The sequence below is a fragment of the Hylobates moloch genome, unplaced genomic scaffold (assembly GCF_009828535.3).
Source record: "Hylobates moloch isolate HMO894 unplaced genomic scaffold, HMol_V3 SCAFFOLD_5, whole genome shotgun sequence".
In the NCBI taxonomy this organism is placed as follows: Eukaryota; Metazoa; Chordata; class Mammalia; order Primates; family Hylobatidae; genus Hylobates; species Hylobates moloch.
This window is the reverse complement of record NW_026652280.1, coordinates 26,215,739-26,239,526: the sequence shown is the minus strand read 5'-3', so window position 1 is coordinate 26,239,526 and position 23,788 is coordinate 26,215,739. Positions and strand designations below refer to the sequence as shown.

At 35.6% G+C, this 23,788-nt stretch overlaps 1 protein-coding gene across 3 annotated transcripts in view; it reads left to right on the top strand.

The window, feature by feature from the left end:
- DCC (DCC netrin 1 receptor) overlaps positions 1 to 23,788 on the top strand; it is a 1,201,126-nt gene that overhangs the window by 1,037,760 nt on the left and 139,578 nt on the right. For all 3 annotated transcript variants that reach the window (XM_032152264.2, XM_058438331.1, XM_058438332.1), the window contains exon 16: positions 23,398 to 23,493. In XM_032152264.2, the coding sequence (XP_032008155.1) occupies positions 23,398 to 23,493 (96 nt within the window). The remainder of the gene's footprint in view (positions 1 to 23,397; positions 23,494 to 23,788) is intronic.

The following is a 23,788-nucleotide window of genomic DNA, read 5'->3' as shown; positions in this document are numbered from 1 at the left end:
TAGTTCTAGATCCCTGAGGAATCGCCACACTGACTTCCACAATGGTTGAACTAGTTTACAGTCCCACCAACAGTGTAAAATTGTTCCTATTTCTCCACATCCTCTCCAGCACCTGTTGTTTCCTGACTTTTTAATGATGGCCATTCTAACTGGTGTGAGATGGTATCTCATTGTGGTTTTGATTTGCGTTTCTCTGATGGCCAGTGATGATGAGCATTTTTTCATGTGTTTTTTAGCTGCATAAATGTCTTCTTTTGAGAAGTGTCTGTTCATGTCCTTTGCCCACTTTTTGATGGGGTTGTTTGTTTTTTTCTTGTAAATTTGTTTGAGTTCATTGTAGATTCTGGATATTAGCCCTTTGTCAGATGAGTAGGTTGCAAAAATTTTCTCCCAATCTGTAGGTTGCCTGTTCACTCTGATGGTGGTTTCTTTTGCTGTGCAGAAGCTCTTTAGTTTAATTAGATCCCACAATGTTTTTCACATTGATGGAAATTTTGTCCTATGTTAAATATTCAGCAAACTGTCTCTGAATTCTATCTTTAAGGATTTGAAAAAAGCAGCAAACTGCACCCATTAACTCGTCATTTACATTAGGTATATCTCCTAATGCTATCCCTCCCCCCTCCCCCAATCCCACAACAGGCCCCAGTGTGTGATGTCCCCCTTCCTGTGTCCAAGTGTTCTCATTGTTCAATTCCCACCTATGAGTGAGAACGTGCGATGTTTGGTTTTTTGTCCTCACGATAGTTTACTGAGAATGATGGTTTCCAGCTTCATCCATGTCCCTACAAAGGACATGAACTCATCCCTTTTTTATGGCTGCATAGTATTCCATGGTGTATATGTGCCACATTTTCTTAATCCTGTCTATCATTGTTGGACATTTGGGTTGGTTCCAAGTCTTTGCTATTGTGCACATGTACCCTAGAACTTAAAGTATAATAAAATATATATATATATATATGAAAAGTAAAAGCATTTTATGATTTCGTCCCACACACACACACAAAAAAAGCAGCAAACTTTTCATTTTCTGAGTGAGCATAAATACTTAAACCCATGGATGGGAGCCCAGTTCATTATCAAATTTAATGGTTTTGAGGATATCTGTCAAAAATTGTTATAGCTGTTGAGTAAAGGAAGAGATGAGGAATGTGTGAGTTTTCTAGTATTGAGCACTGTTAAAACATCCATTAATCACATGTTAATCCTCCAATTTCTAGTCATAAGCAAAAATGCAGCACACTAGAAATGAGCCTTCTTATTAGAGTTATTAATTTGAGAATCAGTCAACCACATACTTCTATGATATCAAAAAGGCTGAGAGAACAGTGGGTGATTGCTCAGGAAATTTATGAGACCAACATGACTATCTTTCACATTCCACAAAAGAAATACAACAAATCCTTTGCTGACAAAGCTCTAGTCATTACAGATTTTATATTCTCATTTACAGAGGAAGAGCTTCTGTGAAGCAGGTGGTTTGTTTTATCACAGGAATGTTCTTGCAGGAGATTCACTTAGAAGAAAAACTTCAAGTAGGTTAGGGTTGAATCCTTATTCTACCAGCTATAAGCTGTTTGCTCTTTGACAAAAATACTTAATTGTTTTTTTTGAGACAGGGTTTCACTCTTATTGCCCAGGCTGGAGTGCAGTGGCGCGATCTCAGCTCACTACAACCTCCGCCTCCTGGGTTCAAGTGATTCTCCTGCCTCAACCTCCTGAGTAGCTGGGATTGGAGGCACTCGCCACCATGCCCAGCTAATTTTTGTATTTTTAGTAGAGACGGGGTTTCACCAGGTTGGTCTAGAACCCCTGACCTCAGGTGATCTGCCAGACTCAGCCTCCCAAAGTGGTGGGATTACAGGTGTGAGCCACCACACCCAGCCCTTAATATGTTGATATCATTTTTTTACCTTTAAATTTCATCATTTAGCTAGTCATTTTTTCATTCAGTGAATAAATCATTTTAAGTTCTTACTATATGCCAGAAAGAATGGTAGGCACTAAGAATATTATAAAATAAAATAAAGAAAAGGCCCATGACTTCAGTGTGAATAAGGACACTCATTTCTCCCTGGTGGGATGTTCGTTAAAGAAGATAGCATGTATAAACAGTTATCAGGTTCTGAAACATCCTGGAAATTATCTCCTTTTTTGGAAGAAATTTTGCGTGGATTATCTCTTTTGATTTCCTCCAAAAGCAATTACTTTAATAATAGACTCACCTATCTGAATTTTAACAAGACACGTAACCACCCAGCTAAAAATGGGTTTCATGGCCTTCTTTATGGTTGTACATGGCTGTATGACTGAGTTCCGGCCACTGAAGGTGAGCAAAGGTGACAATGCCATCCTCCGGCTTTGCCCACTCACAGAATGCAATAGAACGTGTGAGCACTCAGGGCCCTTCCCTCTTATTGCAAGCTGGGAGATGACAAGGACTTACACCCAGAGATGGAAGCCACAGGGGATAACAATGTCACATGACCAACACTTTCTGTTTTGTTTAAGCTGCTGCATTTTGGTGTTTCTTTTTTTTTTTTTTTTTTTGAGACAGAGTCTCACTCTGTCACCCAGGCTGGAGTGCAGTGGTGCAATCTCGGCTCACTGTAAGCTCCGCATCCCGGGTTCACGCCATTCTCCTGCCTCAGCCTCTCTGAGTAGCTGGGACTACAGGCGCCCGCCACCACGCCCGGCTAATTTTTTGTATTTTTAGTAGAGCCGGGGTTTCACCGTGGTCTCGATCTCCTGACCTCGTGATTCGCCAGCCTCGGCCTCCCAAAGTGCTGGGATTACAAGCGTGAGCCACCGTGCCCGGCCTTGGTGTTTCTTTATTGTCGCAGCTTTGTCTGTACCCTAACTAATAAACTATGTTTTTGACAAACACAGTTTATGCCATTATTTATTGTATTGCACACAAGAGTGGACAAGTATGTGAAGATTCATCATTGAAAAATATGTGTTAACTCATTTTTGAAATTATTACAATATTGTTCAAATATATTTCTCTAATTATATATCTTTCTCACTTTATTATTTTTATTTTGAGCCACATTATCTTATAATAATTACAATGCAAGATGAACAGCTTATGATTCAAAGAAAAAAATTGCCCTCTTATCTCAAGTGATGTTCAATAAAATAAAATTCTTGAAAAACAACAAAACAATAAGAGCGCTGTCCTTAGGATTTGAGTTCTTTAATATATTTTTACAATATTTTTGAAATTTCCTTAGTCTTAAGAGCACCCAGGAAGTTTTGAAATATAACAAAGTATAGAAGTGGTATTTACATAAGTCCTACATAGATATCATTTTTTTCCATTTTTAATTATGATGTAATTCACATGACATAAAATTTATCATCTTAATCATTTTAAGGTATACAACTCAATGTCATTAAACACACTTGTAATGTTGCGCATCCATCAAACCGTACATCTCTAGAACTCCTTTAATCTTGTAAAGCTGAAATTCTATACCCATTAAATGACACCTCCCCATTCTCCTCCCTCCCTGTCCCCGGCAGCCACCACACTACTTTCCATCTCTATGATTTTGACTACTCTATACATCACATATTAGTGAAATCATATAGTATTTACCTTTTTGTAACTGGCTTATTTCACTTAGCATAAGGGCCTCAAGATTAATCTGCGTTAAAGCATGCAACAATGCCCTCAGAATTTCCTTCTTTTTAAAGGCTGAATAATATTTCATTGTATATTGTACCTTATACCTGCTTTTAAGGTTTCAGAGTGTAATACTCAGAAATGGAATGCTAGATCATATGGTAATTCTATCTGTAATTGCTTGAGGCTCTACCATACTGTTTTTCATAGCAGTTGTACTATTTTACATTCCCACAAGCAGTGCACAAGGGTTCCTATTTCTCTACAACACTGCCAGCACTTGTCTTGTTTTTAGTGTTCCTGTTTTCAATAGTAGCCATCCTGATGAGTATGAGGTGATAGCTCATTGTAGTTTTGATTTTCATTTTTCTAATAATTAGGGATATTGAACTCTTTTCTTGTACTTATTGGTCATTGTAGATCCTCTTTGGAGAAGCGTCTATTTATGTCCTTTATCTGCTTTCGAATTAGGCTGTTTGTATTTAATGTTGAGTTTAGGAGTTCACTATGTATTGTGGATTTTAATATTTTATCAGCTATATAATTTACAAACACTTGATTCTATAGTATGGGTTATCCTTTTACTTTGTTGATACTTTATTTTGATGTACACTGTTTTTTAATTTTATGAAGTCAGAGGCAAATTGCTTATTTTTCCTTTTGTTACCTCTTCTGTTGGTGTCATATCCAAGAAAACACTGCCAAATCTAACATCATGAATTTTTGCCCAACGTTTTCTTCTAAGAGTTTTATAGTTGTACATCTGACATTTAAATCTTTTGCCATTTTGAGTTGATTTTTTGTAGTGGTATTAAAAAGATCCAACTTCAACCATTTGCATGTGAATATCCAGGTTTCCCAGCACCATTTGTTGAAAAGACTGTCCTTTCTCCATTAAATCGTCTTGAAATCTTGTCAACATTATTTGACTGTATATTGCAAGGGTTTATTTCTGGGTTCTCTATTCTATTCTGTTGATTTATATCACTGTATATATGCTAGTACCACACTATTTTGATTACTGTGGTCTTATAGTAAGTTTTGAAATCAAAAACTATGAGTCTTCCCATTTATTCTCCTTTTTCAAGATTGTTTTGGCTATTTGGACTCCTTTAAGATTCCATATGAGTTTTAGATGAGTTTTCTGTTTCTAAAAAAAATCACTAGGATTTTTAATAGAGATTGCATTGAATCTGTAGAACACATTGGGTTGTACTGACTTCTTAACAATGTTACAGTTCTTCTAGTATGTGAACACGGGCTGCGTTTCTATTTATTTAAAGTCTTTAATTTCTTTTGCAATGCTTAATAGTTTTTACTATAGAAGTCTTCTATCTCCTTGGCTAAGTTAATTTTGAAGGATTTTATTTTTTGTACTATTGTAAATTGAATGCTTTTTGTAATTTTTCAGATTGTTCGTTGTTATTGTATGGAAACGCAACTGATTTTTTTGTGTTGACTTTATATCTTAACTATTTTGCTAAATTCATGTATTTGCGCTAAAAGGTGTTTTGGTTTTTTCTATGTGTTTCTGTAGAATCTTTACATTTGATTTTAGCTAAAAACTGAAAAGTTATATTTGTGAAATCTTAGGGTTTTATATGTATAAGACTTTATCATCTGCAAACAATAAAATTTTACCTCTTTTTTTCCAGTTCAGAATCCTTTTATTTCTTTTTCTTGCCTAATTGCTCTAACTAAAACTTTCAAGTACTATGTAGAGTAGAAGTGTTGAAAGTGGGCATCCTTGTCTTTTTCCTGATCTTAGAGGGAAAATCTCATCACTGGGCATTGTGTTTGCTGTGGCTTTTTCATATATGACTTTTATTATGTTGAGATAATTTCCTTTGATTCCTAGTTTGTTGGGTATTTCTACTGAAAGGGTGTTGAATTTTGTCAAACGCTTTTTCTGCATCAATTGATGATGTGCTTTTTCTTCATTTTATTAGTCTGGTGGATTACATTGATTAATTTTTGTATGTCAAATCATTCTTACCTTCCGAGAATAAATCTCACTTGGCCTTAATATAATATATGCTGCTGAATTGGGTTTGCTAGTATTTTATTGTGGATTTTGGCATAAATATTTATAGGAGATATTGGTCTGTAGCTCTCTTTTTTTATAGTGTCTATGTCTGACTTTGGTAATAGGAAAATGCTGGCCTCATAGAATGAATTAGGAAGTGTTCCCTCCTCTTCAGTTTTTTGAAAAATTTTAAAAAGAACTGGCACTAATTTTTTTAATGTTTGGTAGAATTCACCTATAAAGCCATGAGGTCCTGGACTTTTACTTGTTGGGGAATTTTTGATTAGTGATTAAATCTCCTAAATAGTTGCAGTTCTATTCAGATTTTCTATTGTGATTTAGTCTTGGTTGGTAGTATGGTTTATAGGAATGTGTCCATTTCATCTATGTTATCCAATTTGTTGATGTACAGTTGTTTCTAGTACACTGTTGTAATCCTTCTTATTTCTTTAAATCAGGAATGGTATCCCCATTTTAATTTCTCACTTCAGTAATCTGAGTCTTCCGTTTTTCTTAGTTCATCAAGCCAAAGGTTTGCCAATTTTGTTTATCTTTTCAAACGACTAGCTTTGGGTTTCTCATTGACATTCTCCATTTTCCTATTCTCTATCTCTGCTCTAGTCTTTGTTATTTCCTTCTTTCTAGCTTTGGATTTAGTTTATTATTTTTTAATGTAAGCATTTACAGCTGTAAACTTTACCCCAGCACTACTTGTGCTGCAACTCATGTGTTTTGGTATACTGTGTTTTTATTTTCACTTGGTTCCATGTATTTTCTAATTTCCTTTGTTGTTTAAGAGTGTATTGTGCTGTTTAATTTCCATACATTTGTGATTTTCCAGTTTTACTTCTGTTTTTGATTTATAACTTCATCCCATTGAGGCCAGAGAAGATACTTTCTATGATCTTTATCTTTTAATATTTATTGAAACTTACTTAATAGGATATGGCCTATCCTGGAAAATGGGAAGAATGTGTATGCTGTTGTTGTTAGAGTGTTCTACATATGCCTGTTAAGTCTAGTTGGTTTGTTTTGTTAAGTCCTCTATTTTCTTATTTATCTTATGATTCGTGCTTAACCAATAAAATAAAATTTACCGAAGCAAGTGATGTTGTCCCATCTGAGGTGTTTTCTTAGAATGCTAAACACTTATACCAGTGATACTGCTGTTAACAATTTTTTTTGGAAATTATCGTTGGCAAAGTCTTTTAGAAATTATAGCATGACCTTTTGAATTTCTTTATTGATAGAAATATTTTATCAGTGGATTTGGTTTAATACAACCAACAGTGATTCAAGGCCAAATCTTATAAATAAGATGAGCAACAAGTTATAAAGTAACATTTCAGGGTTTTTTTTTAAAGAAAAGCCTAAAAATGACAAGATCATCTGTCTATTTGCAGCTTATTTTAAACTGTGTTTCTCCCTTAAATTATATACTCAAAATAGCTGGGAGTAAACAGCAGAGACATCTCTTACCTAAAGTTATTCTAGGGCTAGTTCATCTTGTCAGAAGTATAATCCCAGTCCACAGTTTTCAAAGAAGGGGACTGGTGAGTGTCAGAAAAATATTATCACTAGTCAAAAGCATGATTGCATTTCCTCTTGTAATCTGCAAAGTGTCAGAAGAACAGTTATTCTCAGTGTTATTGCATAGGCATAGAAGTGGTAAAGAAAAAATGTTTTTGGTCACAGCTACCCTAGGGTGACAGTTCTTGCAGGTTTTTAAAAGACAGAATAGGCATCAGAGATAAATTAGGGCCCTAAAATAAAAAGAAAATGAACAAAACTTTAATTAAATCTATAATGAATTGTTACAAGAAGTGGCAGCCAGTACAGATCATAATAATAAAACAAATACCTTCTGTTGAATGTTAACCCAATATCTAGCTGTTTTAAAACATTATATCAACTATTTTGTAATTATAATGTCCAGAATTTACAAGAAAAAAAGCCCATTAAAAAGTGGGCAAATAATATGAACAAACACTTTTCAAAGAAGACATATGTGCAGCCAACAAGCATATGAAACAATCCTAAGCATCACTAATCATTAGAAATATGCAAATCAAAACCACAATGAGATACTATCACACACCAGTCAGAATGGCCATCATTAAGAAGTCAAAAAATAACAGATGCTGATGAGGCTGTGGAGAGAAAGAAACAGTTATACACTGTTAGTGAAAGTGTAAATTAGTTCAGTTATTGTGGAAAGCAATGTGACAGTTCCTCAAAGGACTTAAAAGAGAATTACCATTTGACTGAGCAATCCTATTACTAGGTATATACACAAAGAAATATAAATTGTTCTACCATAAAGACACATGCGTGTGTATGTTCATTGTTGTACTTACTATTCAAATAAGCAAAGACATAGAATCAACCTAAATGCCCATCAATGGTAGACTGGATAAAGAAAATGTGGTGCATATACATCATGGAATACTATGCAGCCATAAAAAAGAATGATATGGCCTTTGCAGCATGGATGGACCTGGAAGCCATTATCCTAAGCAACTAACAGGAATAGAAAACCAAATACTACATGTTCTCACTTATAAGTGTATGCTAAACAATAAGAACATGTGAACACAGAGCAACAAAAGACACTGAGGCCTACTTGAGGGTAAAGGGTAGGAGGAGGGAGAAGATTAGAAAAAATACCCATTGAGTACTATGCTTATTACCTGGTAATAATAATCTGTACACCAAACCCCCATGAACGCCGTTTACCTATATAACAAACTTGCACAGGTACCCGTGAACCTAAAAGTTAAAAAAAATCAAGTATATATATTAAAGTAATATAATTTACATTTGCAAATTAAAGAAGATAAGCATATATGAAACCTAGAGCAGTTAAAAAATTGTTCAAGAATAGTAGTTGAAAATTTACTTCTAATGCAGGTGTGTCTAATCCCAATTCCACAGCCCTCCCACTCTCTTGTGCCTCCTTAGGGAGAAATCTGTCTTGAAATAATTCTGTACTTCTGAGCCTTGATCCTCAGAACTCTGTAATTCCCACTGAAAGTCAGAGACCGTGTGATTTCATTAGAGTCATAACCCTTTCTAAGTTTGTAGCCCCTTTTAAGTTTGCATCTCTGTATTTTTCTCTGGCTTCATGTCTTCTTCCCACTTCTCACTAAACAAAAGGCTAAAGAAAGCTGAGCCTAACCACATGTTTACCTCTCCAGAAATGAATAAGTTGCTATTCATCATTTTCTTTTGTTTGCTTTCCTTTATCAGAATTTTCCAAACATGCAGCTGTATTAAAAACTAGGCCAATTTAAAGCAGTCATGCACAAAATTGTTTATTAAAATACAAATATATACCAGTAATGTTATAATTGAATGTATTTTTCTGGGACTCATAAGTCTTTTGTGCATTTGATTTCTCTGGTTTCCTCATGTTGATAGTAATTTTTACCATGAATTTTACTATGAATAGATCTACTGAATATTCCTGCGGATGCTGACATTTGGTAGCTTCTTGACTCATGTATGTTAAGTCCATTTAATTTTTTCTGTTTTTATCCCCTCTCTCTCCTCTACTCCTCCAAAATAATCCAAGTGAGCAACTAAAATGCTACTTGATTTTCTTGAGAACTTTGGCCAGAAGCTATATTTATTTATAATCATATGTCCTAATGCTATATTGTTTGTACGACTCATTATTGTAGTTATTATTCTTTACCAGTTGTTTATTTTTACATAATTATTCTAACTTCATTTCATCATGTTTTATTAAAGCACAAGGTTAAAAATGAATTCAGTTTTACTGTCATCTTAGAATTATCATTAATTTGATGTCCCTTTTTGTTAGTTACAATTTTTTCCACCTACTCATGTGTTCATGAGTTGAGTATATACTCAAATGTACAACAAATCCAAATTTTAGCGCACAGAATTGAAAATCATGAGTATTTGAAAGTTTCATCAATTGAGGCAATCTTATTGCCATTGCCATGAGGAGAGGAATTAATTAGGTCATATAGAAGGAATTGAATGAGATAAGGCAAATGCTTTATTTTTGTTATCTTCAAGTGTGATATATGTATGCAAACTATTGAACTTCTACCCATGCTATAAAGTCATAGTATGTGTATGTACTGACTTACTTTACATTTGAATAAAAAAACAGAGAAATAGTAGCAGGAATCCTTTACACAGAATCTGCTTCATCTGCCCTTGGCATTGTCCACAGGCTGTAGCAACTACAGCAATGCCATGGGAGGCAAAAGTAAACAGAGCTTTTATATAGGTGTGCTGTCCAATATGGAAGCTGCTGTCCATATATGGCTATTTAAATTTGAATGAATTAAATAAAATAAAAAAAAAAAAACAATAGATCCACATTTCTTCTACTCACATTGTAAGTACTCAACAGCCACATGTGGCCAGTGACTACCACATTGGACAGCAATGATATAGAAAACTTCATCATCACAGGAAGTACGATGGGACAATGCTGTTTTATAGTATTTAGTAGGTTGCCTTAATTGGGACTTAGCCTCTGAATAATGAAAAAAGCAGAAGCAACAGTGCACAAATAGGTGACACCCATGATTTTAAATAAATACACACAGGTATGCATGAAACTGTATATTATTTGTGTGAGCATCATCTAACTGGCATGCTGGGTGATTAGGTTAGCGTTTAGATAACAAAAGATGTCATCTGTTGAGGACAAGAACCTGAGCAGGCTAGTTCATTGCACACATTCATACACATGTACACATTCACATACACACAAAGTCTTAGACACTTGTTGAGTGAAAAGGCAAAATAAAAATATAAAAGATAGTCACCATGACATATGCTAACATACTATGATGTTAGGAGAAAATTAAATGGTATTCATACACGTACCCACACACATACACACAAAGTCTCAGACACTTGTTGAGTGAAAAGGCAAAATAAAAGTATAAAATATAGTCACCATGACATATGTTAACATACTGTGATGTTAGGAGAAAATTAAATGTTGGTTAATATTTGTTACCAAAGCGTTAAAAATGCAATCTGCACTCTTCTTAAAGTGAGGTATGGTAAAGCCTCAGATTATTTCTGTCTTGTCATTATTTCCACTTTTGCATTTCAAAGAGAGTGTAAACCATTTGGGCCTACTTGCTGTCTTATTCGGTGTTTATCGTGCAGTGACCCATGGGTGGGTTGGACAGTAGGACAAACCTGGCTTGGAATCTGAGCACTGCTACTTAATGAGCTCCGTGGTTTTCTCATCTCCTGAATGGGGACAATCACTGTGCCCACCTTTTAGGGTTCCTACGAAGATAAGTGCATCAGAGTACTTCAGGGTTGACATCTGGTGCAGGAAGTGCTCATAAACAGGGACTCAAGTTCTTATACTAACCTCTGATCTTCCTTCCTAACCTCTCTGTATCTTTATCTTTATCATTCTTTCTGTTCATGTCTTCTGTTTTAATGCTCTGCTATGTCTTTGATCCCTTACCCTCACTCAGAAACCCAAAGGAATGAATATGGAGATTAAGAAAGAGAAGGCTACCAGAAAGTAAAGTAAAAGGAGAAAGGAAATGGGAAGAGAGGAAGGAATTGCAAACATCTATAAAAAGATATGCTTCCTCTTTTTGTTCCTGACTAAAACTCATTTTGTTTTATTTTATTCTCTTTATGCTAAATAGTCAGTTTGACTGACTTTTTAAAATAATGATTTGTTTGCTTGAATTAACTAATTGAACAATATTTATATTTCTTAATAATTGAGTCCTTAGGTGATCATACAATGTTACCACCTTATATTTAATTCTTTTTTTGTTTTGTTTTGTTTTTTGAGAAATGTGAACAAAAAGAGGAAAACCTGTGTGTTTGGTTATAAGGTCTCTGGTTAATTTTCTGACGTAAAGCTTTACTGAAAAATCATTTCATTAAGTGCTCCGTTTGTGAGCTGCTTGTAGTGCTTTGTAATCTAAGCATTTATTCAGTCATTTCTCTGACCCTGAGGGCTCTCTGCCAAAGCACAGCTTACCAACTGAAGCAGGTAAGGAATGTTTATTTTGCTCTAATTGGTGACCAAAGGCTGCTCTGCATAATGGCTCAGAGGAAAACTCAGACGTTCTACTCCTGACACTATGGAGGAGAAAACCTGAACATAAAAAGGCACTCGGGTCTTACCTATATCTTTTTTTGATGAGATGATTACAACTGGACCTCAGCCTCGCCATTTCTAAAATAGGGATGATCATTCCTACTCTATCTATTTTCTAACGTTGTTGAGATAATTGATACAAATATTATTTTAAAAATCAAGCCAGACGCGGTGGCGTGTGGCTGTAATCCCAGCACTCTGAGAGGCTGAGGCAGGCGGATCACTTGAGGTCAGGATTTTGAGAACAACCTGGCCAACATGGTGAAACCCTGTCTCTACTAAAAATTAGCTGGGCGTGTTGGTGGGTGCCTGTACTCCCAGCTACTCGGGAGGCTGAGGCAGGAAAATTGCTTGAACCTAGGAGGTGGAGGTTGCAGTGAGCCAAGATAGTGCCACTGAACTCTAGCCTCGGCGAGTGAGCAAAACTCTGTCTCAAAAATAAATAAATATTTAAAAATAAATAAATAAAAAGCAAAGCACAGTATACATGAGTTTGCTTTTTCTAAATGTGATGGAAGCTATCATATAAATTTGGTAGTACTCACCAACGTAGAGCCAACAATTCTAAGCAGCTTATCTCCAGTCTGAGTCTAAAGAACCCTATGACATCTAGTTAATTCAGTGGTAACAATAGGGAAGCAATTATTTGGAAGAGTGTCTGGAGTAGATGTGCTGCTTTCCTGAGCTCCGAAGAAAGAGACCACCATACCACAGGTTGTTTATATACAATTCTTACACCATGACCGGAGCTCAAGGCAGACAGACAGTCATTTTTAGTTATGCTGCCCTTTCCTCCCTGTATCAAATATGACAGCAGAAATTTCTTCTCTCCCCTGTTGACGTCCTAATACTAGCAATAATTTTATCTCATTATCAAACTCAAAATTTAAGAGTCACTCTTGATTTTTCCCTTTCTTCACTGAGTAACAAATTATGTTACTCACATCCATTGTTTGCTCTTTATTTATACTATACCACCTCAGTTCAGGTCCCTGTGGTCTTTGTCCAGACAATTGCAGTAGCTTCTGTAGTATTGCTATTTTCAATATCTTTTCCACTTTCCCTGGACTGCCTAGTTCTGAGGAATCAATTTCCCTAAAAGTGCAGTTTGAAACTTGTTGAAAATCTTCAACTCACATCTCTTATTCTATAAAAGGTAGATAACGCAGAGGATGCAAAGCTGAGCTTCAAGAATTAGACATGATACCACTGTCTTAGTCTATTCTGGGATGTTATAACGGAATATCTGAGACTTGGTAATTTACAAAGAAAAGGAATTTATTTCTCACAATTCTAGAGGCTGAGAAGTCCAAGGACAAGGAGGTGCTGCATCTGGCGAGGGACTTCTTGCTACGTTATCCCATGGTGGAAGGCAGGACAAGAAAAGATGCATTTGAGAGAGAGAGAGAGAGGAAGAAGGCCAAACTCATCCTTTTCAACAGGAACCCACTCCTGCAATAACTATTCCACTCATACAATAGCAGCATTAATCCATTCGTGAGGCCAGAGCCCCGTGACCTAATCACCTCTGACAAGTCCTACCTCACAACACTTTTGCGCTGGTGATTAAATTTCCAACGCATGAACCTTGAGGGACACATTCAAACAAACCGTAGCAATCACCTACCTATAAAAAGAGGACACTAATCTATTCAATAAATATTTATGGAGTCCTTACTGTATGTCACACTGGATTAAGGTGAGAAATAAATGAAATAAGGGATGGGAGGTAGTTAAAAGGCCTAATTAGGCATCCAACAAATGTTACTATTAGGAAAAAGAGAATGAAGAGGAGTTGCTGTTAATATTGTCTTCAAGTTTGATTCTAATATGCATGATGCATCCACAATGAACTGTGCCCTTGCATTTGCTTGTTTCACTCTTTTCCCTCAGCCGTTGTTCATCAAAAGATTCGGCAAAACTGCCTCCTTCGCAGAGAATGCTCTCTGATTCCAGAAGGCTTTGCTCTGATTTATTTATTTATTTTAATTAATTAATTTATTTTTTGAGACAGGGTCTGGCTCTGTTGCTGGAGTGCAGTGGCGCAATCTCAGCTCACTGCAACCTCCATGTCCTGGGTTCAAGCGATTCTTGTGCCTCAGCCTTCACAGTAGCTGGGATTACAGGCATGTGCCTCCTCACCCAGCTACTTTTTCTACTTTTATTAGAAACAGGGTTTTGCCTGTTAGTCGGGCTGGTCTCGAACTCCTGGCCTCAGGTTATCCACCTGCCTCAGCCTCCTAAAGTGCTGGGATTACAGGTGTGACCCTGACCCTGATTTTCTTTTAAACCTCCAACACAATTTTTTTATTAAAAGTTTCATTAGGGAAAATAATGTTTTTCGTTTTTGTTTTTTAATCTTTATGTACTCTAGAGAGCTTATAAAATACATAATATATCTTACAGAAGATGTTCAATGGCAATTGTTGAGTGTCCCTTTGAATGAACAAATGGAAAGATGAAGATTGAAGGTGAATATGCAAGTGAGAGAGGAAAATATTATAAAATATCTTTGGATTCATTTTTTCACACACCTACTGGTATCAGGATGTGCAATTTAGGACCAGGAAATCTGAGTTCCATGATCAAATTGATTAGGGCCTTGCTATTGAAACTTCAGTAAATAATTTAGCCTTTCTGTGTCTCATACATTCAGCGATTCAACAGATATTTGTTAAACACCTTCTATCTGCCCAGCACTGAAGCATTTCTCACTAAGCATGTTTTTATCTGATTTTCTTCCTGGTAATACACTTTAGTAGAAGAATGAAAATGTACCCTAATTTTTCTTCCTTGGAGTCAAATACTTTCTCCAACTGAGTAGGTGAGTAGCTGGTATCTGCAAGAGTGATAAATGAGAAAATCATATTATAAATTGACCATTCTTTGGACAGTATTTCTAGAAAAGAAAAAAAGAAAAATCTTTATTAGGATGCCAGTTAGATTAGCTATTAATTAAGTTTATAAAGGAGTATATGTAATGAAGTAGAATTGAATGCATTATACAAATTGCATCTTTCTCAAATATGTGTTTCTCATCCTTTTAAGAGATCAATGCAATCATCCATATTTTCTCTCCACCCATTACATTTAATTAAACAGTTTGGGTCCAGTGGGGTCAAAGGTGTCCAGTAACATTTACCATCTGACAGCAATCCCATGGCCTATCTTCTGTGAATGTGGAAGCCCTGGTTCATTGCAATGAGCAGGTATCTGCGTTAGCAAAGCAGCTACCACTCTAATTTTCTCTAATTGACTTGTTGGCAGTGCTAACAGAGAGGGCAAAAGATGCAGGGACATGCAGAGTGGGCCCCGACAAGAACTTGGCATGGATGAGGCCACTGAGTGAAGTTTATAATCTGTAATGAATAAAGGACTCTGGGCTGTCAATCTGGCACATGCCACTGGCATTTAATTCACACAAAATATTAATTAAAAATAATGATGTTCTTCCCAGCTTTTGTTGCCAAGTACAGCATCTTGGTCTAGCCCTGAAGAGCTATCTACAGGTTTCTTGATTCATTCCCTTAGCCCCAGAGAAAGACATTCATCTCTTACCTTCAGGGAAGCCTCAAAAAATGCTCTTAGAATAATGGGTCTCTCACCTACCAAGTCTCAGGGGAAGAAGAACCCAGGCTTTTCCTGATTACCCATTTCTTGTCTTTTTCAATCTCTGTGATCAACAAATGTGCATTTATTTTCTTCTTTCCTGGCCACAGAGAATATACTGGCCAAGAGCCATCTATTTTGGATGTTCAACGAGTTACTAAAGATTTCTTCAGTTTCCTTTATCCCAGACTGAGGTGTTCTACAAGAAAGGTTGGCCAAACAATAATGAAAATCTGATCAATAATTTCAAATCTGCTGAATAACCCAGAATATTCTTAATTTAAAAGAATTCCCATGGACTTCCAAATTATTATTTGGAAATTTATTTTCAAATTATTTCAGTATGATTAAATCACAGTAAATTCAAAGAAGAAAATACTGCTGAGCTTTATTTTGCAGAAGCAACTGATAAATTTTTAAGCCTATGTATTTGCAACATTTTAGCAAGTACAAAAAACACATTTACTGTCATGATTGTCATTAGTGTATTCCTGCACAATGGGGTCTGGCCATAATTAATGATTAATTCATTTTGAATCATCACGATAATATTAAATGTGTTTAACTCATTTGATGCTTCTGTAGAGGGAGCAATTCTAGGCAATTCTTTTGTGATTTACTAGTTTTAAAGTTTAAGAGCTCTGAGCATGTGCAGGAAAATAGTTCCACATTGCTCTCTAGTGGTACAGTGGTAAATTACACCCTTCTTACGTTCTGGGAGAAAACCCTCATTCTCCCTTCCTCCCAATTCACACTTAAAGCATCTTTCCTCCTCAATATACATTCAAACAAAATACCTCCATCACAGTGTAAAAGGATATCAAAGCACTATAGCCCACTGGTTAACTAATAAACGTATAATATTTTATTGTTGTTCTGGAAGATCAATTATTGGATCAAATTTTATCAGGCCTGGAACAAAATCCTATTGTTTCCTCAGTAGGTACATAATGCAGTTTGGCAAAAGCACAATACAGAGGCCAGACTCCCCAAAAGATGTTTGTGAGCAGTTAAAGTGTGAAAAGCATAAAAGAAAGCTCCTGGTAAAGGTAGTCAAAGGGGTTGTGGAGTCTTCCCAAGCCTTTATTACCTAGGTAGTTCTGCATTACTTTAGAAAAGTCAGTGACCTTACCTGAGCCTCAAGTCACTAACTGACAATAGGAAAATATTGAGCCGAAACATCTTCAGGACTCCTAGCTCTATGGGATATTCTTATGCCAGTTACAAGTCCATTGCAAGTGTGTTCACTTTTTACGGGGCTAAGCTGTTACTACTTTTTGTTTAAGTGTAAGGTTCATCTTCTCTAAGATGGGCACAGCGTAGTAGGGATTGGTGAAATACAGTGATTAGTATAATTCATTAATCCAACAGGTAGTAAATTATAAAACTCGAGGCTCAGTTAGCATACTCTATATCGTGGCTAAAGATCAAGTGAAAGAAGTTGTCATTACTCAGAAGACTCGAGATTTGATAGGTATCAATATTAGCAAGAGTCTGTTTTGGAATGACAGTTACCTCAAATTTATGGGGGTTAGGGGATGAAGAAATGATGACTGCTACTCAGGAGGATCCATGTAACAGCTAGATGACATGTTGTTATTCAGATTAAGTTAAAAATTCAAACCAATACAATGAGAATCTTGTATTCTCGGTACCAGGTAAGGTATTTTTAATTTTTTTCTTTTTTAAAAAAGAAATAATATGCACCCTGAAAGACTGAAAGGTAATAATCCAGTAATGTTACAGAAGCTTTTACAGAGTGCATTTTCTATGGAGCTATAAATTAAGCATCTGAGTGGTGGGAACAGAAAAATGAAGCCATGAATTTAGTGTCTCATGGACTATGCTGACCATCCATAAGCTACAGCTGTTAACCCTGATTAGGAAGTCAAAGGCTTCCTATTAAGTAGAACATTCTTTGAATCCTAATCCAAATTGGACCTGTGAATATAAAACAATCACTTCAAATCTCCTAGCATAAACACCTGTTTCATTCTTTTACATTTACCCCCCCACCACCACCTTACCACATCATATAAAGTTTCTAGTTTGTTGTTGTTGCTCTAATGGTTGACATCTTGACTATGTAAGACCAGACTTCGGTATCTATTTTTCTGGGTTTGTATATATATTGGCATGTAGTTGGGTATGTAGGAATCTGTCCAAGGTTCTAGACTAATGACCACAGGCTTGGATTCAGTCCAGAGAGACAGTTTTGCCAGGACAGGTTTATTTTATTTATTTAAATTATCTGCCAACACTGAAAAATTTGATAATTTCTCATAAAAATCTGGATTTCCAGATAATCTGACAACACTGGGACTACCTTCCACACACTAATATTATCTTGGACCTGAATAGTGGCTCCATTCTTTAGATCAATCATATACTTTCCAAGATACTCTCTGACCTAGTGGCTGTTATACACTGTAGCCAAATCTAACCTTTTTTTTCTCTCTCTCTCTGATTAAAAACAACACACACACACACACACACACACACACACCACACACACACACCTCCTAAGCATTTAAGTTTGGAATTTATGATCTCTTTTTCACTCTTTTGATAAATACTTAGATAGATGCAAATACGGAGATGTATTTAGTTGAACCAAATGGAATTTGAACTGCAAAAAGGCAATTTTTTTTTATTATTATTATACTTTAGGTTTTAGGGTACATGTGCACAATGTGCAGGTTTGTTACATATGTGTCCATGTGCCATGTTGTTTTGCTGCACCCATTAACTCGTCATTTAGCATTAGGTATATCTCCTAATGCTGTCCCTCCACCTCCCCCCACCCCACAACAGTCCCCGGAGTGTGATGTTCCCCTTCCTGTGTCCATGAGTTCTCATTGTTCAATTCCCACCTATGAGTGAGAACATGCAGTGTTTGGTTTTTTGTCCTTGCGATAGTTTACTAAGAATGATGTTTTCCAGTTTCATCCATGTCCCTACAAAGGATATGAACTCATCATTTTTTATGGCTGCATAGTATTCCATGGTATATATGTGCCACATTTTCTTAATCCAGTCTACCGTTGTTGGACATTTGGGTTGGTTCCAATTCTTTGCTATTGTGAATAGTGCCGCAATAAACATATGTGTGCATGTGTCTTTATAGCAGCATGATTTATAGTCCTTTGGGTATATACCCAGTAATGGGATGGCTGGGTCAAATGGTATTTCTAGTTCTAGATCCCTGAGGAATTGCCACACTGACTTCCACAATGGTTGAACTAGTTTACAGTCCCACCAACAGTGTAAAAGTGTTCCTATTTCTCCACATCCTCTCCAGCACCTGTTGTTTCCTGACTTTTTAATGATGGCCATTCTAACTGGTGTGAGATGGTATCTCACTGTGGTTTTGATTTGCATTTCTCTGATGGCCAGTGATGATGAGCATTTTTTCATGTGTTTTTTGGCTGCATAAATGTCATCTTTTGAGAAGTGTCTGTTCATGTCCTTCGCCCACTTTTTGATGGAGTTGTTTGTTTTTTTCTTGTAAATTTGTTTGAGTTCATTGTAGATTCTGAATATTAGCCCTTTGTCAGATGAGTAGGTTGCAAAAATTTTCTCCCATTCTGTAGGTTGCCTGTTCACTCTGATGGTAGTTTCTTTTGCTGTGCAGAAGCTCTTTAGTTTAATTAGATCCCATTTGTCAGTTTTGGCTTTTGTTGCCATTGCTTTTTGTGTTTTAGACATGAAGTCCTTGCCCACGCCTATGTCCTGAATGGTATTGCCTAGGTTTTCTTGTAGGATTTTAATGGTTTTAGGTCTAACATTTAAGTCTTTAATCCATCTTGAATTAATTTTTGTATAAGGTGTAAGGAAGGGATCCAGTTTCAGCTTTCTACATATGGCTAGCCAGTTTTCCCAGCACCATTTATTAAATAGGGAATCCTTTCCCCATTTCTTATTTTTGTCAGGTTTGTCAAAGATCAGATAGTTGTAGATATGCAGCATTATTTCTGAGGACTCTGTTCTGTTCCGTTGATCTATGTCTCTGTTGTGGTACCAGTACCATGCTGTTTTGGTTACTGTAGCCTTGTAGTATAGTTTGAAGTCAGGTAGCGTGATGCCTCCAGCTTTGTTCTTTTGGCTTAGGATTGACTTGGCGATGCGGGCTCTTTTTTGGTTCCATATGAACTTTAAAGTGGTTTTTTCCAATTCTGTGAAGAAAGTACAAAAAGGCAATTTTAAATGGCTCAAGCCTAGTAAAAATGTTTACATTTTTGGTGCATAGATGATTCATATATTTGAAATCAGACTTAGTTCATGCTGCAGTAACTCAAAAGAATATATTTCCCAGCAAAGAAAAAAGTGTACTTTTTGGTCTACCTAAGTGTATTTTCACCATTTTTTCGCTCAAATGTTTTCTTCCTCCCATCATGCTTCTTAGTCCTACCCTTCTTCACAAGTCCTAGTTCAAAGTTCATATCTTCCAAAAGTCTTCTTTGATGACCTAAATCCTCACTAATTTTTCACACCTCTGAATGTATAGCATTCATGAGCTATATCATATACTTTATTGTTTAATTTTACATAGTCTTTCATTGTTTTCTCTGCCCAGAATTATGTTAGTAACCTGACAGAGATTCATCTCCTCCAAGTACTTGGATCTCAAAGCGCATTTAACACTTGTTGATTGATTACTTTCTTCTTAGGAAAATAGCTTGACAACATACATTTTCAAAAAAGAAATTTTCCCTTTTGGAGGGAAAGCAATTCACTGAATAGAAGCCCCTTGACTACATTAGATATAATCTTATTTTATTCTTCTTGCTGTATTACAGCTCTTGAATCCATGTGGTTTAGAATGTCAATATCTTTAACATTAATACTTAGGTCACATACAAATTTTATGAAGAAAACTCAATCAGATCAATTTTTATAGATGCCTGTCAGAGATAAACACACTCATTTCTAAGGTTTTTTTTATTTTGATGTAAAACCCAGATACAGAAAACCACATGCAACAAATGTGTAATTTAATGAAATATTATAAATTGAAGTTCACCATGTTTCCGTGCTCTGTTTTCTGCAATCTGTCATTTAGGTCCAGAGGCTAGATCAGACTAAGTAGGTTTGATCCCTTTGGCAAAACTCTAGAGGGTAGTCTGTTCTTTCACCAGGAAGCGCATACTGTCTCGTTGTCTCTATTTTATCTTAGCAATTATTAATGCTTAATGCTTAGATCCATTCATTAATGGGGGCTGTAAAACAGCAATATTTTAATTTTACTGTTTGGTTTTTATTTGTTAGCTAAAATTATGTTCTGAGTTCACAGCCTCAGAAATGACCAACCATTATTATTCTTTAAAATACCTTTATCAAATTATGCATTTATGTATATTTGATGAGTTTCCATACATCACAGCACTTATGCTTTTCTGTTTGCAGATTATCCTTATCTCTGGTCTGAGGGAGCCTCTTCAAATTGACTACTGAACCCATTTGACATGATTTTATTAGTCGCTTCCGTTCTATCTACTATGTCAAAATATTTCAGGTTCATTTGGCATGCTTTCTACTTTAAGAATCAACCAGTTCTGTGAGAAGCTGCTTCTTAGTAATAGGAATTATTTTTCCCCCAAACTGCAGTCTGTATATTAGGGATGCTTATTGCTACTGAGTCCAGGTTTCCAGACATTTTTTTAGCAGACAGAGCTGGAACAGAGAAAAAGTACAATTTTGAGTTCAAACTTATTTTTCCAATTCAATTTTAGGAACACAGAATTTATTGAACCTTTTCTGTATTACATCTCTAGGTCTTTTCATCTACACCAAAAATTTGGTTCTTGGGGACAGAGGGGATGATAGAATATCTCATGTTTACCCATTTGCTTTATTCCATATTACATTAGTCTCAAAATAATAAAAGTGTCAACATCAATAATCATTATTGAAATATTTATCTTTGCATATACTCTCATTAGTCTTTAATTTTGTTTTATGATTGTACCATATCTATAATATCAAAACATTTAGCCATTACAAAATAAAATATCTTTCCTCTTAGTCTTAGTTTATTAAATTTTTATTCACCGGTTAGCTATTAAATCAGTATCTCTTCTGGTCATTGTGCATGCCTAAAACTCATTTACTAGTAGTTGTGGGGATCAGGGAACAATATTCCTGAGTACTTACAAGTAGATAACAGTTTGTACCCTTTATGTTTAAAGTTAATTTTTGTTGACTATAAAACCTTGAATTACATTTTCTTATGTTGAGTATCTAAAGTTACTCTAATTTCTTCTACCATAAAATTTTATATAAAGCCTGATAATCTAATTTATTTTCTAAGTCATATATTTTTTTTGTCTGGATGCCTAAAACATTATTTTAAATCAGTAGAGTTTTTAGTTATTTATTCTGTTTTTATTTTCCTTTGGATTTTCTTCATCAAGGACTCCTGTTATCTGTACGTTAGATCTTCCTTAACTTCAATATTTATCACTTTCTCCTGAATCCTTTTTCAGTCTTCTTAATTTCTTTTGTTACGTTTTTGCTTTTGATTTGTATTCATCTAGATACCTTTCATGTCTAAAATTTTTTAATTTACATATATCTATTTATTGAGTTATGCCACCTCATTTCTGAGTTTTCTGATTTATGTTACTTTTTCATATCTGGCATTTTCTTAATGTAGTTTAAGTTCATTTTGAAATCATAAATTGCAGTTTTGATCTATTTTTCTTGGGTGTTTTCTTCTACTTGTTATCCATTTTCTGTACTTTTCTACAGGAATGATATTCTCCTATTTTATTTTTTCTTGTGATAATTTTGTAAAGAAGTTTACCTCAATACTTTTTTTTTTTTTTTTTTTTTTGAGTCAGAGTCGCTGTGTCACCCAGGATGGAGTGCAACGGCACTATCTCCACTCACTGCAAGTTCCGCCTCCCGGGTTCACGCCATTCTTCTGCCTCAGCTTTCCGAGTAGCTGGGACTACAGGCACCTGCCACAGTGCCCGGCTAATTTTTTTTTTGTATTTTTATTAGAGAGGGGGTTTCACCGTGTTAGCCAGGATGCTCAATACATTTTTATTGCTTACATTTATGTAATTTGTTTTTTCTGTTCTTTCAGAAATTCAGAGAGCTCTTCTCATTACATAGAGCTCCCTGTCCTGTTCTTTTCAACATACAGGGTTCAGCAAACTACAGGTTACAAGTAGAATCTGGAGCAGGTCTTGTTCTTGTATGGACCCCTGAATTATGAGTGATTCTTAACATTTTTGAAGAGTTGTAAACAAATAAACAGAGATAAAAATGTGACAGAAACAATGTGACATTCAAAGCTAAAGTATTTACTATCTGGGCCTACAAAAGCTTGCCAGCTCCGGATACAGACTAAAAACTATGGCAGCTTGCTTTCTGAATTTTTATGGTTCTTCTTCTCCCCTACTTTTATCTGGACTTTCTCTCCTCTTCATCAATATTGTTTCAATCTTGCTTATATCTTACATCAGTTCCCAGGAGGTTGTCCCCAGTTTGGGCCCAGTCTTAGAGAGGAGACTTTGCAGGTCAGTTCTGAGTGTTTAAATTTGTTGTTGTGAAACTGATCTGCTGTGCTTTCCAGCATTAGCTGATACCTATTTTAGAATTATCCTGTTTTTAGGTTTGATTCTTCCCTTTGATGTCTCTTACACAGATGCAGACAACAAACAGATGATGAGGCTGTCGGTTGTTTATTCACACCCACTTGTATATTAGGGTTCGAGGGCACACATCATCACATAGGTTTGCAGCAAGCGGCTAAATGCTTTCGGTTTTCTACCTAGTAGTTCAGTATGTTTTCATATGGGGATTGAGGAAGATCAAAAAACCCTACTGCTACCACCCACTGCCACTTTCCTTTCTGAATCCAACTCACTCATTCTTAAACAGTTTATCAAGTAGATTATATGAAATTTGTTTTGAGGAAAATGTTTGCCCTGAGTATTTCGGTACATTAAATAAATCAACACGTTCATATTGTTTCTGTTTTTTCTCCAGAGTCAAGTTCTCATTATGTAATCTCCCTAAAAGCTTTTAACAATGCCGGAGAAGGAGTTCCTCTTTATGAAAGTGCCACCACCAGGTCTATAACAGGTAAGTGAAATTGTTAATCTTCCTCTAACAAAGTAATATTTGATTTACGGTGAAAAAAGAAAAACTAAAATAAAATACAAAGAAACAAAAATGAATATATTATTTCATTATCCTCTGATAATCCTCAGAGAATAATTATCCTCTGAGTCTGATATGTATACATGTATACATGCACACATATGCATGCATTTTTTATTTCTTTTGTTGTCAAAATTAAGTGGGAGGAATTCAGTTTATGAATTCACACACTGACTTAGAGAACATAGATCTCTCAATCTGTTCCTTCCCAATAGCA